Source organism: Mytilus trossulus, chromosome 4, assembly GCF_036588685.1.
Source record: "Mytilus trossulus isolate FHL-02 chromosome 4, PNRI_Mtr1.1.1.hap1, whole genome shotgun sequence".
Lineage (NCBI taxonomy): Eukaryota > Metazoa > Mollusca > Bivalvia > Mytilida > Mytilidae > Mytilus > Mytilus trossulus.
The window spans coordinates 73,695,735-73,715,433 of NC_086376.1; the positions used below are offsets into that span (position 1 = coordinate 73,695,735).

Here is a 19,699-nt window from a genome sequence, read left to right on the forward strand (position 1 = left end):
TCGTAAAGTAAAACGCAAGCACCATGTTATTTGATAAGAAGACACAAAATTACAGGAAATTATAACGTGTTCTACTCGGCACTCTCGGCAATCATGCATCGGAATAAGTGTAAAGTATTGCATGCTCAATATTGGTATGATTAGAGAGGGGAAATCAAATATCGATAACTTATAGCCATCATAAATGGAATAAAATAAGTAGAACAAAACATATTCATTATTTTTTATTGTCTGGTAACTGCGAACACAATAGCCATCACAGAGAAGCCTACAAATGTACAAGAAATCTTTTTAACATCTTTGTTTCCAGTCATTTCTTTATAAAGTATATCAAAAAATATAATATAAAATAACGTACCCGTTGCAAGACTTTGCAAAATAGCATTCGGAACATTAACGTCAGTGTAAAGTTGAGCTCCAGTTGAAATGGCAATACCTATAATAATTCCTAGAGCTGCTATGACAGCGAAGGATGAGATACTAAATACGATAGTACTATGTCTCTCTTCATTCTGCATGTGTTGAAGTCCCATGCCAAACGCCAAAATTCCACGATGAATTGTTATAGCAAAACACAATACCCAAACGTTACTTTCTAAACTTTGGAGACCCAATGCCATTCCTTCGAACACACCATGAAACGATAAAGCTGTAATAAAGAGAACAGACCTTATTTGTCCTTTACTTGTATCCCCTCCTTCGCGACTGAACTCGGACACAACTCTTTTCACCTCCATGTCCTGAAGAGGTGCAGGCTCTATTTCCATTGTCAATGTATCATGTATTATATCCTGATTGTCTTCATGTACATCGCTGGCATGTTCAAGTTTTAAAGTTTCATCCTGGACACCTGTGTTTACACTATGACAGTCAAACTCACTTTGACTTTCTCTATAGTTCGAACCACAACCAAATGTTGGTAAAATTTCATTACTATTCCAATCATTTTGCCTATTCGTGAGTCTTCGGACCTTTTTGTATAAAGCTCTAATTGCGTGTTCTGTAAATATCACACCAAAAAATCCCGCCATTGTTAAAAGTTCTGCTACCGGATATGATGAATCCGAACGAATCTGCATCATAACTTCTCCTACTTTGATTCTTGTTTCTGGAATAAGATGGAGGAAACAGGTTCCAAGGAATATTCCACCAGAAAAACATTTCATTGTTGATATCATATAGTCGAACATTTTCTTTTTTGATATGATTATTTTTGCAAAATACTGCATTAGTCTACACGGGAAAAGTCCGAAAAGTACGGTACATACTGTCAGAATGATAAGTGACAATATTTTGGCCACAACCACGTCCATGTCCACCTGTCCCTGTGGCATTTGGAATTATCAGATATTTTTAATAAAACAGTGAAATTAAATGTTTTAATTTTTCCTTTGTAATAAATCATGTAAATTGTCGTCAAGAGTATATCACAGACTGAAAGAAAAGTAATTCTCTATATATAGTATGTCCAATCCAAGTAATGTCTGAATATCTAGACTTATGCGCGCGCTGCTATTGGTTGATTAAATTGTTTTCAAATACCATCATTATACTTTTTTTATATCGATGACTTTAACTTTTACATCCTTGTTATCTGCCATCAAAATCAAATTAAGATTTAGCAATCCTTATTGAGAATAAAGAAAAAAATACAATAATCCAATTGGCAAACGTCTGAGACAACACAATTTTATCAGTGTGTTCCTATCAGTTTGTTGAGATACGGAGTTCAATTTAGATGGATAAATGCACAAACAAATTACTGTTTCCTTATGTCGTTGGTTCAATAAGTAGTTTTTGCTTCTTTAATATTCATTGGAGAATTACGAGTAATAAGATTCTTTAATCACCGCTAATGTCTAATTGTCAATATTTATCCTCGGAAAATGTGTCAAGTTTTGATTCAGCAGACGACATTAGAAATCAAAATATTTCCGAAGTATGATCTCGTGTTAACAACAGGCGGGATAGTAGTGATTTGAGATATTCTTTTCAATAATGTATGTCTTTCCAAGTTAACCTAATATGTTCGTAATAAATATGATTCCCAATAGCGAATGATATTGACGCCCGTAATTGTTTATAAGAGTGTCTGCCAATAGTCACGTGATTCTTGTATTGTTGTTCTAATTGTCATCGGGTCTTTTTATAATGACACAACATCTCAAAGGGGTCGATACCACAATTGATTCCATTATTTGCCTTTCGACTACTGAATAGAAAATCTAACTGGATGTTTCGATACCGTTGAAGTGTTCTATAGTTTCCTTATCTGTTTTCGTTCTACCTGGCAGATTTGTTGGTTTTTAAAAGCTGTTGACTTTTATCTGAAAAAAAGAATTGACAATTTAGAATCGAAATTGTAAGATAAATGCTTTGAAAGCAGTTTATTGAACTGAGGCTAAATTTAAAGCTTTTTTCGATAGATATTCTTGATTTTTGTAGAGGATCAGATTATAAAATACCCAAAAGTCAATATTGACATTCACTTATTTAGTAGTTTCTCAAAAGTATTAATGATTTACATCTTTCATTTTTTAGCAGGCAAACAGCTTCAATACATATCTTTTATAACAAAATCGAAGCAAAACCTTTTAATAACACTTTACTACAATTGTGTACAAATTAGCACAACGGAAAGTTGCCTTTTGAAAAGTGCATCAGATTAAGTCTTTTAAAAGAAATAAATATATATTCCTAAGCACATTTCATAACGACACTGAATACATTATGTATCATGTCTTATGTATACATGTACACAAAAAAAAGATGGAATTATTTGTTTACGTACATTTGCAGGACATTCTTCAAATAATAAGTAAGGCGTTATTTCATGGATGTAAATAACAATATAAAGAAAGTATTAGAATACAATAGGGATAATCGAAATCCACATGTTGGAAAAAATGGACCATGGAATTGCCGATGTAAAAAAGACAATGCCATCGCATAAGAAAACAAATCGAAAAAGCAAACAATTTTTTAGTAGATTGAACAATACGAATTCCAACAAAAAACATCCGGTATGATTCGGTCGAATTTTTAGTTCCTGTTAAATGAGACACCTTTTGCATTGCCCTTGCCTGCGACAAATAATTGAGAAGTCGATGTTATGGATTCAAACCATGTTGAGTAATTTGTTTATGTCTTGTTCCATAACTTTAAACATGAAGGACGAACTGGCACCATCATATCATTATCCCACTTGATTTATAAGGGGGGATTGTGACGTGCACTCGTTTTTAAGTGAAAATTAGACATTCTAGTATATAGATCATATTTAACTTTTTTTTAAATTTGAAGTTTCATACGACTTTTATCAATAGGCGCTGCATAATAGGAACAATCACAAATATCTTAGAAAACACTGATGGGTAACATCTGCACAGACTATTATCATATATAGTTATAAAAGGTACCAGGATTATATTTTAGTACGCCAGACGCGCGTTTCGTCTACATAAGACTCATCAGTGACGCTCAAATCAAAATATTTATAAAGCCAAACAAGTACAAAGTTGAAGAGCATTGAGGATTCAAAATTCCAAAAAGTTGTGCCAAATACGACTCAGGTAATGAAGTTATGCCTGAAATAAGAAAATCTTTAGTTTTTTTCGAAATATTCAAAGTTTTGTAAACAGGAAATTTAGCGTGAAGGGGTACACACTATCATTTTTACAGTTTATACTTTGAGGATGCCATTCAAGTATGGTACGGAAATAACCTTAATGATATTTTCGTCAAATACAACTAATATTCATTCCAAACGGAAACCCTTAACAAATTTAATTATTCATGGCACATTTGAACAAGAGACAACAAACCTTGGTAAAGGTAATACAACGACAACTCAAAAAATACTATAAAATCTGTGATACAAGACAACAACTTGACACATCTACACCCAAATCTGTGTTCCTGTTTCAACATTAATCCAAGACCGTTTTAATCGAATGAAATTATATATCAGAATCATCTAATACACTAGCAGCCTGTAGTTAAGTGATTTCTGTCTGACATATTATATTTTCTTTTATTATATATACGGTAGCGTAAAGTTGGTTACATTGAAGTCATTTGGACTCTTGTAGAAAGATGTCTTATTTATAATCATATCTCGTCTCTTATTTTTATATGGATAAAGGCAACAGTAATATACCGCTGTTCGAAAGTCATAATTCGTTTAAGACAAAAAAAATCCAGGTTACAAACTATGACCAAGGGAATATAAGAGGAAAACAACGAAATAACAAAAACACTGAAGTGAACAAAAAAACCGACAATGCAATACACACAGAAACGAATGTTTGACAATAACTGCCATTTTCCTGAATTGGTACAGGACATTTTAAGAAAAAATGTTGGGTTAAACCTGGTTTTAAATCTAGCTAAACCTCTAACTTGTTTGAAAGTCGCATCTTAATCATAGACCAACAATGTTTACTTGACACAGCTAAAGTACACACGTTAAAACAATAATCAGTTTTCAATAATACGCATACAGTTGATTTTAGGTAAATGTATGTAACGGAGCGTTAATAAACAAATGTAATGGATATGCTCAGACTGATTAAACATTTAGAAATTGGCATTGACTCGGTTTTATCAGGACATCTTGAAAGACATAGTAAAATGTTAACTGCTATGCAGTCTACAATACATAAAAAAAAATGATTTGTACTTTAAAGCTCGTGGTATTGAATCAAAAGAACTATTAACTCTCTTGCATTATTTAACAAAAATTACATACGCACACTTTACAATCTTATCGTTATTTTTTATGGTCATAATATTCAGAAATAGCCCGTTTTCTCCAATATAATTGCCAACTTTACTACAGTTTGTTGTCTAATTTACAAAAAACAATAACCCTAAAAATACATTATAGATACGATTTTTTAAGTCTCAAATGGGATTGTTGTTCTGATTATCCATCGGCCACAATTTGATTCGAAGTACTGAACAGTATTGGTATTTATTGCCTCGGATGCCAAGAATCTTCATAAATTTCCATTAAATTGAACAACACGTATAGAACAGAAGAACAATTAGGACTTTATTCGTGGCATTATTTCAGACGCTGTCCTTATTTATTGAATGTTCTAATGTCATTAATGGATTATTTTACTTTTATGTTTCATTTTATGTTTTCCTACTTGTGGAGCTCTTGTCTTGGCGATCCGGCACATTTTTTTTATTAAGTTGTATATACCCATTAAATTAAGTGGTAAGCAAAAGCATTGATTAGATTTTCCATTTAAAGACTCTCCGATTTAAGTAAGCAAGTGTTTACTGTCTGCATTGTCATAACTGCCTTAGCAATTTTTTGGCATCTGGACCTTAAGCCACAATTATCAATCGGTCAGTCCTGTTAAAATTTTAGATCTATAGTGTGCTTTCAAACTAGTTTATCTCAAAACAAGTAATGCCTGTTTAAGAAACATAGTTTATGAATTGTTCCTTGTCCACCGATATCGTTGAAAATTAATAAGCTGTAAAATAAAATTATACTTGACAACAACTCCCTTCCCACGCTTGACAAACCACAGACAAAAGCTAACGTTCATTGTTTGCAGACCTTCATCTAAAATTTATAGCAATGCCATGAACAAGGAACAAAAACTTACACCTTTATTCACGTTCCTATGCATTTTGAATAGCAAAACCCTCAATGCCTTTAGTGGACGTCGAACATTATAAATTCGTCCAATGACCGAACTTGTGTTCGAAAAGAATGCACAAATATTTCAAAAACTGAGAAACAATATTATTTTCTTCTTCTAGTGCATTGAACAGTATCTCTTGTAGGATTGTTGTTGTTTGATCGCGCTAGCTATTCTAGGACTGACTTCTTGCCAGACTTATTCTTGTACACTCAGATTAAATTTCAAAAGCTGTTAAAATTGTTAATTTCGATCTTTTGACACATTTTTAATTATAAAAACGTGTTTGTAATATTTATTAATAAAATTGTAAATTAATATTCGCATACATTGTTCTATCGGTTTGACTTATGGAAGATCTTATCTGCGACTTGTTTTCATCATTTTTATGGCTATCTGTTTTTTTGAAAGAAAAAAAACCGTAAAGATCTCGTTTTATTTTACATAGCACAACAGTTCTACTATGCCTTTTTTTGTTTGTCAAACGACCACAAATCATACTTTAATCAAAAGAAGACCTTTTGTATATATTTTTTTAATTACTTTAATGCATGCGTCTACATTTAGCAAATTAAAAAAAAACTCATGCTTAAAGTTCAAACATGTAAAATCGATTTAACTTTAACGTTTTTAGATTTTTTTAAGTTCTAAGGATGAAAATCATGACATTTAAAAATTTTATGTTCCATTATTTGAAAGTTCATATATCATTATATTTTTAAAATGCCATAGTGTCCTCATAACTACATTTATTTTAGAAACTAGTATGATACATACATCATAATGTTTTATGACAAAGGGGAGTCTGGAACAAGAAATTGCAATAAAAATCGTTAAACCTTTTATAGAAATAAACTATAAATCTTGCGTTTTCCATTTGGTTAACCTTTAATTTTCCGACTTCCATCTTAATGGATGATTTCTTTTCAGTAACCCAAGAAGCAGTCACTGTCGAAGCATTGATAAATATTCCTAGTCTAGATTCCCAAGAGTCCCATCATGTAATCGGGAAGCAGATACAATGAAACGCTTGAAGTTATCACCCAGAATCGATGTTCGTTATTGTATTAACTCTAATACAGCAATACTTTTATCGTTCTGAACTTTGGACTCGGTTCCTCTTCGAGTCACAGATCGCAATTTAGATTGATTTGCAAGACAAAATCATTACTTTAGCTAGTGTTAAGTTTTCAGCACTATTTTGCATTTATATTTAGACAGGATGAATGGTCGTAGAATAAAAGTAAAATGTTATTAATGGATTCAGTATATACAACGTTAAAAGACGTTCTTTAGACTGATTAAATATTCTTGTTTTGGTCTTCTTTTTTTTCAAATGATTTATTTTCTTAAATTGCTCTGATGGTTTCTGTGCATCAATTTTCCTATGAAAAAAAGTGACAACTGTGTAAATTAGATAGTAAGATGAAATATCCCATCAAGAAACTTACATTGGGAAGAAGAAATTCAGTGATTCATTTGTCCCTATGGTATTGAGCAAACGAATTCACGATTAGTTTTTGAAGACAACATTTTCACCAGAAGATTAAGCAAGCACATTAAAATAATAGAGACTAATGAGAAAAATAAAACCTACTGAGGAAGAAAAAAGAAATCATCAATTACTATTAATCCATAAATTTAAGAAAAGAAATTGAATTTCTGTGGCTTTTTAGAGATAAAGAAAGTAAATTGAATTTCTATTATTCATATTCTTTGTCATGTCTAAAAAAAATATTGTCGGCTAAGCATTGACACATCATGTCTTTAGAATCCTCATGTGATTTAAACAGTTTTATCATGTTTATTAAATATAATTCATATCAACAATTTAGAAAAATTTAATCAAAACCTACAAGTACAAATATATCAAGGACTGATTTAATGAAAATCATGGAACAATTTCTAATTATTGTCTTGGCTACCAAGGAGAGGAAAATTAAAAAAAAAATTGCATTTCTATTTTGGGTTTTAATACTTGAATTGAACTACTGAATCTTTATAGTTTTATAGTTTAAACATATTTATTTCTGGTGGATTAAGAAACAAGTTATTAATGCAACGTATATTGATCCCTGTCCACTTAGCGGGTGCAAGTGCTGCCTTGTAGCGGCATTATCCTGCTCTTTTTCAAAATCTTCTAGGTTTTTTTTTAAGTGCAAGATATATGTCTTTCTCTTAACACGGGTCAGCATTTGTCGTCCTCTTCCAACGGATTATCATCGTTTATCAAGACCATACTTGCAAATGGTGTCAAAGGGAGAGCCGAAAATCAAGTCCCTGATGTGAACCGATGCACTAAACACTACACCACTGCTCTGAATCTTTCAAAGCATTTGAAAAGCTAATTGGTTTTTTTTTCATTATACAGTGTGGCTATGTCTCTCACGGTGTAAACTGTTGGCCTACAAGTGTTCCGCCGTTTTATGACTTGTGATTTTGTACAGACGTAATTATAGGGATATTTTTTTATTGAAGCAATTCATTTAATACTAAAAACTACATTGTATGTAATTTAAATAATCTTAACGAATGACTACGTTAACAAAACTGTTGTCTTAAACATAAGAAATTAGGTTTGGTATGCTTGCAGTGAGCTAATCTGCCATTAGAGACCAAAGGACGAAAATGTTTGACTTGTATAGGTTCGGCAATTAGCAAACAAAAAACGAGAAGACAAACACACTAGGTTTAACTTATTAGAGTACTCGCAGGTACTGAGAGCTAGTTAAAGTTTATTTCCTAGAATTGAATAATGTTTTTCCATACTAAAAGTATTGTTGACTTACGAAATTATCTATGAGGACTAAGAATCGAGAGCATCTATGTGGTCTCTGGCGTTTATATTTCTAGGTAACAGATGCAGTCGCTTATGCCTATAGCTGCTTTCACAGCTTTGAACTCTACATCAAACAGTGGTCTCAACTGATTGTTTTCGTTTTGTTGTTGTTACAAATAGAAATCCAGACAAACGTCTTTAAAAACATAAAAAAGAAGCAAATAACATCTCGTTCCTAAATGAATTTACATATTACTTATTTCATTCCTTTATTCAATTTTTAAATTATCATCGCGGAATACAATTTCTGTAATGTTTACTAATGGTTCGTACAGAAATAATACAATTTATATACAAAACCATACAAGTCTTGTTCGAACATTTGATTAAAGTAAGAGAATAGCGTGAAGGAAACATATCAACAAAACGACTGTATGTCGGAAGAGAATTATGATCAGAGGTGTTTGTTCAAGATAACAGAAGCCAGGGAAGTGTAATCAACTTTTTCTCATCCCATCAATCATACGATCCTTATATTCACACAGAACAAAATATTACTACATTTCTTTAGATATTGATATGAATAAAAATGAATAAGGTTACTTGTACGAGTGCTTGTTAATGTAATGAGGCTAGATCGGGCAACGTCATGTCATTCGACGTACTGTGATCTTTTCCATGCTTTAATGAATACATTACTGCATCTTGTATTGCGACTTTTAATTAGAACTGGAGAGAATTCTTGTTACAGATATCGGTATTGAAATGATGATGAATTCTGTTAAAGCATGAGAATTGAGCACGCTTGATGAGTAATTGAAATTAGCCTATTCCTTTATTAAAGTCTTTAGAGCTGATAACCAGCTATTTTGTCGTCACGTTTATTATTAATTGTTATTGTCTTTATTTCCATTGATCATCCTTCGTGCCTCGAAAAATTACATTTGCTACGTTTATTTTTTTATGGTTGATAAATATGAGACGATGTTAATTTGCAATAAATACTTGGAAATATTGGCATTGTATTATTTCTTTTTGCTCTTTGGTCGGGTTGTTGTCCTTTGAGACATTCAGCGCTTCCATTCTATATTCTATAATTTATTTAAAGAATGACTGTAATATTTTTCTGTCTATGAAGAAATAACATAAAAACATTAAAAAAAACTGTGTTGAATACTGAATAAATCGTATGGGGGGGATTTTAAATTGTGCACCACATTTGTTTAATTTTATTTCGAATGGACAGAAAAAATATTACAGAAATTCCTTATCAATCATAAAAAATATTGATGACGTCACGATCACATGACAATATTATGTCTATGAGCTGATAGATAAATACTGTCAGCCAATCGTAAGACGCGAAACATTCAAAATTAAATTATATGTAGACTCCAATTTGATTTCCAAAAATGTCATTGAAAAATGAAAATAGGTATCTATGATTTCATTACCAAAAGGGCAAGACCAAGATACCTAATTATGCATACAGTTCACCCTTACCTATAATGAGAACAGTGCCAATTGAAAATACGGAAATGTGGTACTAGTAATTGGCAATAAATTTAAGTATCAATTCTTGATTTAAATGAAGGTAAATTCAAAGAGGTACCAGGGACAATTAAAAAATAAATTTCAACTCGTACTCGTAACATTACTTAAGAATGTGCGGATAACAGGATGACGTATGGATATTAATTTGCGAAGACAATAAGCAAGAAAGCATGATCATTAAAAAAAATACATTTTATTTTTAATGGGTACCCTGAGATATCTGAATAGGATTATGAACGTCATTTATGCGATTATTTACAAAAAAACGGCTTAGGAATCGATTAATTTTATAACTCATTATCTGATATATGCCATTTGCAATATAAATAAGGCGACATATTGATCTATTAAATGATCAGTAATTACGGTAGTGTTCTCAGAGTGATAAAACTTCAAGAGGAAGCCAAAGTTATTACGAACATACAATATAGATAGATAATACCACAGTTAATTTCAGTGACAAAGTAATTCTACTGGAATAAAACGCATTATCGATGTTACTTGAACAACAGACAACAAATTTAAAGGGCGAAGTTATTAGCTCTGAGCTGCAATGGGATTCTCTATCTATTACCGTCTACGACTGACTAGAAACTGCTAAGGGCAATTAAGACCTTGGCAACAAATTGATGAATATCATGATATCTCTACCTTTCCTCACAGTCACTAATGCTTTCCATCAATTTTCTAAATTTTCAAACCGAACATCTCCGGTCTGTTGTCAGGATTTGTTATTCTTTTAAGCCAGTCTAAGTGATGCATTGAGACGTGGTGTGAAATTAAAACAAAGACGGAAATACGTCTTTCCATTTCCAAAATGTTCTCCGGAGGTTGACAAAGTTATTTATGTCAATAAGACTTAGTCTTTAACTTAAGGTTGTGGATAAATATTACCTGTAAAAAAACCTTAGTCCATGATTCATCAGTAAAAGATGAAAAAATGAGAGAGAAAATATTTCAATATTCTCTAGATACTGTAACTGTCTTTTGATCCTAATTTAGCTTGAACCTTCTGTCCAAGTTTTGTAAAACTCTATATTTAATTTGATTTTTCATCGCGACTCAGACAGCAGACTCCTGTGACTTTCGTTATTTGCTCGACAAAAGTGAGACTGTTTGATTTCTTTATAGTTTGTTTTTTTGTTTTCTATATAAAAAAAATAAGGTTTTCTTTATAAATTACTTCAACTATTAAAGAAGCAAAATACAAAACTACATTAAATACTGATTTCTAGCAAAAATTGTGTGTGGTAAACATTTAAAGATGCTAATTAATATAATGATTTTGCAAATAAAAAAATTCCCATATCTTATATTTTAAATCCAAAAATGGTATCATATTATTATACATAAACTGTTTCCATTTCTAAGTAGTAACATTCCCTCTGTCCCTTCCTTCGTATGGTGTTTACCATCTCAATTGAAACGTAAGTCTCGTCCATGCTCATACTATACGGACTTCATATACAAGAGAGTACGCCTAACGCAGAAGCTGCTCCAACAAAGTTATGAAGAGGACAGATTAAAAAACAATTCTCAATTAATTTATGAATTTTGAACAGCGGTATACTACTGTTGCCTTTATTTAAATAGTGTATATTAGCTCTATTACATTAATGAAAGCGTTGTCCCTTTTGGAATTTTAAGAGTACGTAGTGATTTTGATTTATGAATTTATATATCTCTGTCTCTTTTAAAGAATGATTGAACTTTCAGCTCATTTTTGTTTATTTGGTAACGATTTTCCATTTATAAAAATTGTTAAAAAAACATGGCTGCTTCTCTTGGTTTCATTTAATATCGACCTTCTAAACAAGTTGTTAAATATTGGAAGCCGCTAAATTGGAACAAATTAGTAATGTACGATTTCTAAATCCGTGCAATTAAAAAGTCTAAACAAATTCTATAAAAAACAAATATCTTATACCGTATAGTTATTGATCTTTTTCTGCCGTTTTAATAAGATGGTCATGGGGTGATTCTATTTCTAGTTGGCGTGAAATACGATTTCAGGGTTTCTACATTCAATCAGCATTTGAATTCAGTGATGTAGAAATATTTAAATCAATTTGTTACAAACGAAACCTTGTGGGATACAGAAGTTAAGTCACCGTAAGGCATAATCAAGATAATTGAATACGAAAGAAGAAATAAAAGCCACGGACTAATTATTAAAATCGCCAATTAATACTTTGATTTTAATATAAATAATTCATAATGAATTTTGTGTACGTTTGAATTAAGCTTTAAAGTCAAGATAGTTTAATTGCGCTTCAAACATAGACAAAGACCCGATCTGCTGTGTACTACATTTATAATTTTAAGTTTCAAACTGTTGCATCAATTATTTTTATTGAATTTCGCCTTCGATATAAAAAGAAATTTAGACATCATCAGAGGAAAGAAGAAAAATGCACGTTATGCCACGCTATAAAAGATAAGCAGAACCAGGAAGTAAACGTCACAGCAAGTTATTAACTTATATCACCTGAAATATGAGCAACAACTCTTTCTAGATCCAAGCATGTTCCACCACAAGGAGAAAATAACTATTTTACACAAGAACCATTAGGGATTAAAACGCCTTACTCTGCTCAGTTAATACTGTCAGTTGTCTTTAATCTTTAGAAAGAGTTTTGACAAGTCACTTGATTTTAACCCTCACTGTTAAAATATATGTATGACCTGGCAGAAGTAAAATAACAAAAATTCCGAACTTCCGAGGAAATTCTCAACAGGAAGCCCTCAGCACATGACAAAATCAATAGCTCAAACACCGGGGTTGATTAAACCTGGTTTAATAGCTAGATAAACCTCTCACTTGTATGACAGTCGCATTACATGAAGTTATATTGACAATGATCGGTGAACAAAACAAAAACATAATAGGTATAAATGTCAAAAATAGGAGTGCAGCTGTCACATTGTGATTTAATCTTAATAACTTAATAAAAAAAAATAAGCAAATATCTCAACAAAGATTAACATAAAGTCATATAGACGAGGCACATTATCAAAAACAAAAGACACGAATACACAAATTTAACCATAGCACAATAACACAATGACGGGATGTATAAGTACCGAATCATGTCAAATGTATAATGTCAAAAATAGACTTAATGGTAAAAGTAACTAGAAGAAAACAAGTCTTTTTTTTTAAAACAAATATACCATGTTTTCATGTACAAGTATATATTTATATGAGTTTGACGTATTAGATTTATGTATTTTCAACTTGCTAGGTATTTTCGTGAATTTTGTGTATTTCTTAATAAACATGTTCCAATCATGCGGAGCTCCGATTCCTAGTCTGGTTTTGGCTAACTTTTTTCTTTTGGTTTATAGCAATCAATCTTTTAAATCAGATATTTTGGCCTTGAGCATCACTAAAGAGTCATTGATTGTTGAAATGTGCAACTGGTTCAGAAAAAAAATGATATCGTGTATGCTATATAACTATTGGCACCGGACGGCGTTCATAATTCAAAATTCAAACCGCATATCGAGCTATAAAAAAAACAGACAATAGCAGTCCCTAGTAAAAGCCTCTCTTGAGTAAAGAGTATGATCGATAGTTAGAGGCCTTTTGCTTTGAGGCCGGCCTAGTGCACAAGTTAAAATAATTTGAAATTATTTCTTAACAGTTTTTTAAAATCATTCCGATTCACTTTCCTACAATTTATCTATTTTTGCATCAGTCTATGCAAAAGGTGTAATTTCTAATCTTAGTTGAATATAAAATGAGAAATCAGTAACAATTGAGTATTTACAACATTATTGCGTATTTTAGTTGCAATTTAGATGCAAGATTCATGAATTGTAACACCTATGAAATAAAATCCAATAAGGAGTCATCAAACGATTTTAATTATAGAGACTTATTTGTAGACCATGTCTTGCTGATCATTATTGGCTCATAAAGTTTTTGTCTATCTACCTATTATAGTTTCTCATATATAAGACAAACACCTAAAAATAAAACAACTTAAATTCTGGTGTACTATATGCACTTCGGGTTAGATTGTAAGTATTAAAATCACAAACAAACGGCACTCCGAAAAAATATAAAAACGGAAAGTCACTAATCAAATGACAAAATCAAAAGCTCAAACACATCAAACGAATGGACAACTGCTGTGAGTAAGGTCATATCAGGTTAGTATGCATTTCACATGGCTCTGTACTTATACATCCCATTATTGTGTTATTGTTCTATGGTAAAATTTTGTATTTTTGTCTTTTATTTTTGCGAATGTGGTATTACTATATACCTTGTTGTGCTTTTTTGTAACGTTACACATTTGGTTGTTTATATAATGAGTAAGGTCAAAACACAAAGTTGACAGTTGTTTCACTATTTTTGACATTTTAACCTATTATATAAAAAAGAAGATGTGGTATGATTGCCAACGAAACAACTCTCCACAACAAACCAACTGACACAGAAATTAACAACTATAGGTCACCGTACGTATGTACCAAACAAACAAACGACAATCACTGAATTAAAGGCTCCTGACCTGGAACAGGCACATACATACAGTGTGGCGGGGTAAACATGCTAGCGGGATCACAACCCTGACCTAACCTGGGACAGTGGTCTATCATTACAACATAGGAACGAACTATAAAAATCAGTTGAAAAAGACTTAACTCGTCAGATGGATAAAAATAGAAATATATCTAACAAAAACACAGAGTGAACGTGTGGCTGGAAACTTGTATATCCCAACAACAAAAAGATCTGAGAGTACTCGCCGTTACTGACAGCTAGTTCAAAGCCAATAACAACTCATTAACAAAAAATCATGGTTCTAGGACTAAATTATTAATCAGTACACACCCAATGGATTTAGTGTAATGACGTCAAGAACAGTCCAAGAAAAAAAAAACATGACCTTGTGCAATGCAAAGATACTGGTATGGACAGATTGTGGATCCATGAATGTGTGTAATATTATGTTTATAACAATAATATAACAAAACTGTTTAGTTTTGCTTTTCATTTACTGATAACAAAACTAATACTAATACCGATAAAAACAATATTTAATTATCTTATTACAGATTTTAAGTGATAACCTTTTGCAATAAAGTTTATTTAAAGGATCGTCAAGTTAATTTAAAGGATCGTTAAGTTTATTTAAAGGATCGATAAGTCTATTTGAAGGATCGATAATTTTACAAGGATAATTTCTACATTTCCAGGCACAGTAAACATTTCCGTATAAATGAGGAGGTGCTATCCCGTTTGAAAAAAAGTTTTCCACAGTTCAAAGCCAAATCTTTATATCGATGGAAGAATTTAATAAGGTTTTAAGAAATTTGTTGTAACGAAATCCCTGGCTTAATAATTTACCAGTTAAACATAGATTGCATTCGTTTATAATAGTAAAAACGTCACAACAGACACGGGCATAGCGAACTTTTAGTACTTGTGAAATATAAACACCGTAAGATGAGGCCAAAGGAACATCTCAATTCCAAAGGAAAAATTAACAACTAGGTCTGTTTCTTTTATTCACATATCGTTGTCAATATAATTCGTTAATTATTTTTTGTGTGTGTGTGTTATGTATCGATTTTTCGAGAATTAAGCGTTTTTCAACAGATTATTTTATTTTGTTCTTAAATTGTGCTGTTACACTACTGCCGTAGATAAGGTGAGGGTTGATCACCGGCAAAAATCGTTTGTTTCTGTACGTATTTCCATATTTTCAAAAAAAAATTCTGTGGTGCCCCGCAACAGGTCGCATTAACTTTTCCCTTGACCGTCCGTAATTCCATTTTCGTTTGAAAAGCAATATTGAGCGAGAACATTAGTTTACTCAGACACATTATTTTCTATATATTATTTTAAATGAATCAGGAGTCGATATATATGTAGTATGGGTTTTGGTGAGTGTTGAAGGTCATTCGGTTGTTGCTTACTTCTACGGTTTTTGGTCTCAGTAGCAATCATTCTACATTTTATTTTTATATTCAATATGATTTCTTCAGCCAAAAAAAAGAAAAAAAACTTGCGTAGGAAGATTATTTAAAGCACAATTGTATGTTTTTAATATTTTTTGTTAGCCTTTAACAATGTTTAAAACAAAGTAATTTCATGCTTTTATTTTAATCCAATATAGCAGATAATTGAATATATTTACGACGTTCAAGTCTTATCAAAGAGAGTTAAATGCCAAGTTATGCCATTCGCGAAAAAAAAGGTTTTGCCTAAAGTAAGTTCATGTATTAAAATGACAATTAAAACAATTATTTATATCTTTTATTGCTTCCGTAATTAGTAAATAAAACGTTAAAGGGTGGATAGATATGTTTTTGTTCAATAAACATATGCTTCGAAATAAAAATGAAGATACATATTGATAAAAGTCTAGACTATTCTATAAAACTAAACGAATATTGTATCTTTAATGTCATTTATTAGTCAGTGTATTTATATAGAAGGATTGAATTTCTAGTAATAGAATTTAGCTCAAAATATAACAATATATTTTCTGTTCCATGTTCCAGGGTTTATTTTTTTTAAATAATTCATTTAAATTTCAATGACATTTACTGATGAGTTATCATTGGTTACTTACCATCCAGTGGCAATTACTAGTACATCGTGCATTTTCAAGACAAACAATATTCAAAAATAAGTCCAATAAAAAACCTTCTGGGTTCTGTGAATTGGCTTGATGGAAAGAAGGGCGGGATAATTGCACTATTTCTTGGAAAAAGGTATTTTGTTACAAAATCTCATAACTGAAGATATTTTTTATAATTTGTCAATGGTTTACTTATATTCATGTTAGCTTTTGTTGTTGTTATATCTTAATACTTCAATTTCATGAAATACTATTTTTTTTGTTATTTCTGTTATCACTTATTGGTTTTATGTGTACATTTTTAATTTGTATTCATGTGAGATTTGGTTGCTTTTATATCTTAATATTCAATTTCATGAAATACTGTTATTTTTGTTATCACTTATTGGTTTTATATGTGCATTTTTAATTTAATGAAATACTTTTATTATTGTGTATTTTGTCTACTTTACTTACTTCATCATTTTTTCGTTATACAATTAAAAACGGCAACACAACAACCAGAACAGTAATACTCAAATATCTTTTCGCTAATATTTAAGACCCTCGGTCTTACCAAAATGATATTTTTCTACGATATGTCTTATTAAGAGGTATTAATTCAAAACTGCATTTTGGAACAAAAAATCTCCAATTGACGGCGACAATTCTTCAACTACAGAACTTATATTCCTTAATTATACCCTATCAAACACCATTCTATACATTTGCGTAAACCCTTCTGTGATTCTAACTGACATGAACATTTGACTTTCCCAACTCATTTTTTGTTAAACTTCTAATTTGGCATTTGTTTTATGATAAAAATAGAGGTTTATTAGCATACCAAAGAAAAAAAATGAAAAATGACATTGGCCATAAAATTAGGATGATTAAGCAACACAAACCATACCAAAGTCTGTAGTTTAAAACTGTTTTTATATATGTACTTTGAAAACTCGGGGTAAATTTTTAATTTTATTTTAGAATCAAATTCCTTTTTAGTAAATGCATACAATTACAAGAAATCTAGTTATCTTTATATCTTAACCCAATTAAAATGACATTTTAAGATTAAACGTACTGAAAACATCCTTTTAACATACATTTTATGACCATATCGGTTTTTAACGTTCAAATAAGTCTGTTCTAGTTATTTTCGTATGGATTAACCATATTTGCAACCTGTGACATGTACTTAAAGGTTATTGCAGTATAGTTATAGGATGGTTTCAGTAACAGATCAATATAAAAAGTAAACAACGAAAATACCGAACTCCTAGAAAAATTCAAAACTGAAATTCCCATAACAAATTGGAAAAAAGTTGGAACACATACAAATGAAAAAAAAATGGTAATATTCCTGACTTTTCTTTACGTAGAAAATGGGTGATTGGATATGGTTGTATAGCTGTCTTGAACCACCGTCACTTGTATGCCAGTCTAATAAATTCCAATATATTGACCACTATGTGTGAGCAAAACAAACAGACATAATAGGTAAATAAAGGCAACAGTAGTATACTGCGATAGAAAAAAATATTTATAAATAAGTTAACAGTAGTCAGCATTGTGTTTTTAAGACGATAAACAACGTCAGTACATAGAATCCATATCAAAATACCACCATGTATTATTTGTGAACTAAATACGAATAATGTATCAACAAGGTCTTGGTATCTCCCGATGGACTTAAAAATGAAATATCGAGACGTTCTGTGATATAACCCTGGTTCATGTAGCATCTGCAAGCAATTGCATACCGAATGCGTATATCAAAATAATGTACACATTACTTGTTGAGAGTCGAATGACCACTTAAGTTAGAATTTTGTGACCAATGACCAGCATTTTTTTTTCGAAATTTGATTCAGAAAAGAAATAGACATTTATCCATGTGACGTCCACGGTCTTTATATATGCACAACCTAAAAAAATGTCATTATCGTGATACACGGGCTGTGCTATTGACAGTCCATCTATCACGATAATGATCATTTCTTCAATAACTATAAAGTTTATTTCATTTAGGAACCATGTTTTTAAAAGTTCTTATCGAATTCAAATTGTTTAAAGAAAAAGAGTTTAGGAAAGACTGAAGTCCAGTAATTTACAAGTCAGAAAATGCTACGAAGTTAACATAAGCCAGTTATTATTTTTTTTAGAAACATGTGACGTTCTCATCGAGAATAGACACGCTCACATACTTATCTTGATTATTTTTTTGTATACTTTAACGTTCAGAAAACATTCAATCTTGATTAAAAGTTGAACGAAACCTGTTTTTTTTTAGAAATTATATTACAAATGGTTTAATATAGTGCATAATTGCTGCTTCCATCGGTCTTCCCTGTGATTGTGTCTATTTAGATCTACACACAATGGGATATTACAGCTTTTAACGTCAAATACGTTAACCTGAACATAGTTATCACCGACGCCATAATTACTATTTGTATATTACCCTCTATAATTGAAGACTTCAATTATATTCAATTATATTCAACATCTATAAGTGAAGACCTGTTGGTGACCTTCTGCTGATATTTTTTCTATGGTCGGGTTGTTGTCTCTTTGACACATTCCCCATTTCGATTCTCATCTTTATTCATGTTGCTCCCTATATATATTTTGATTCTTTTTTTCTTTAGGTTGCAGTGGCATTAGTGTATGAGCTATATTCCCATTTATTCAAATGAAAATATATAGGAGTGCTGTGTCAATAATTTTCTGATTCATTAAGTGTGCTGCCTAAAATGAAAAATGACATAAATTTCAACATACCTTTTTGATGATATCCTCGAAACGTACAAGTATCTGCCAGATGTCAACATATTAAAAAATATACAAACCATTAAAAGTACTTAAAAGACAATCGATTGTAGAACAAAGGAACAACCAACTGTTTAGTATTGTATTACTAAAATCTATGATATTTACATATTTCCCCAATAGATTATTAATAAAATATCAACTACAATAGAATGTAAACAGAATAAATTGTACAGTTTTAAACTTTGGAAAAACGTAAATAGATGTATGATTAGTGGATGTTTCGTACAAACAAAACCTATAGAAATACAATCAAACCAAAGTAAAGTAGAATTCTATATTCTATACAA

General features: G+C 31.1%; 1 protein-coding gene across 1 annotated transcript; it reads right to left on the minus strand.

Moving 5' to 3' along the window:
• Window positions 1-211: 211 nt before the first annotated feature.
• On the minus strand, window positions 212-19,425 carry LOC134715942 (zinc transporter ZIP1-like). The gene is made up of 2 exons (XM_063578508.1): window positions 19,362-19,425; window positions 212-2,327 (listed from the first exon to the last, which is right to left on the minus strand). Exon 2 carries the CDS (start codon window positions 1,332-1,334, stop codon window positions 225-227), a length of 1,110 nt encoding a protein of 369 aa, XP_063434578.1. The 5' UTR covers window positions 1,335-2,327; window positions 19,362-19,425; the 3' UTR covers window positions 212-224.
• Window positions 19,426-19,699: the final 274 nt, after the last annotated feature.

Coding starts and splice junctions, on each gene's coding strand:
- LOC134715942 (XM_063578508.1), bottom strand. CDS start 1,334: ATGCCACAGGGACAGGTGGACATGGACGTGGTTGTGGCCAAAATATTG.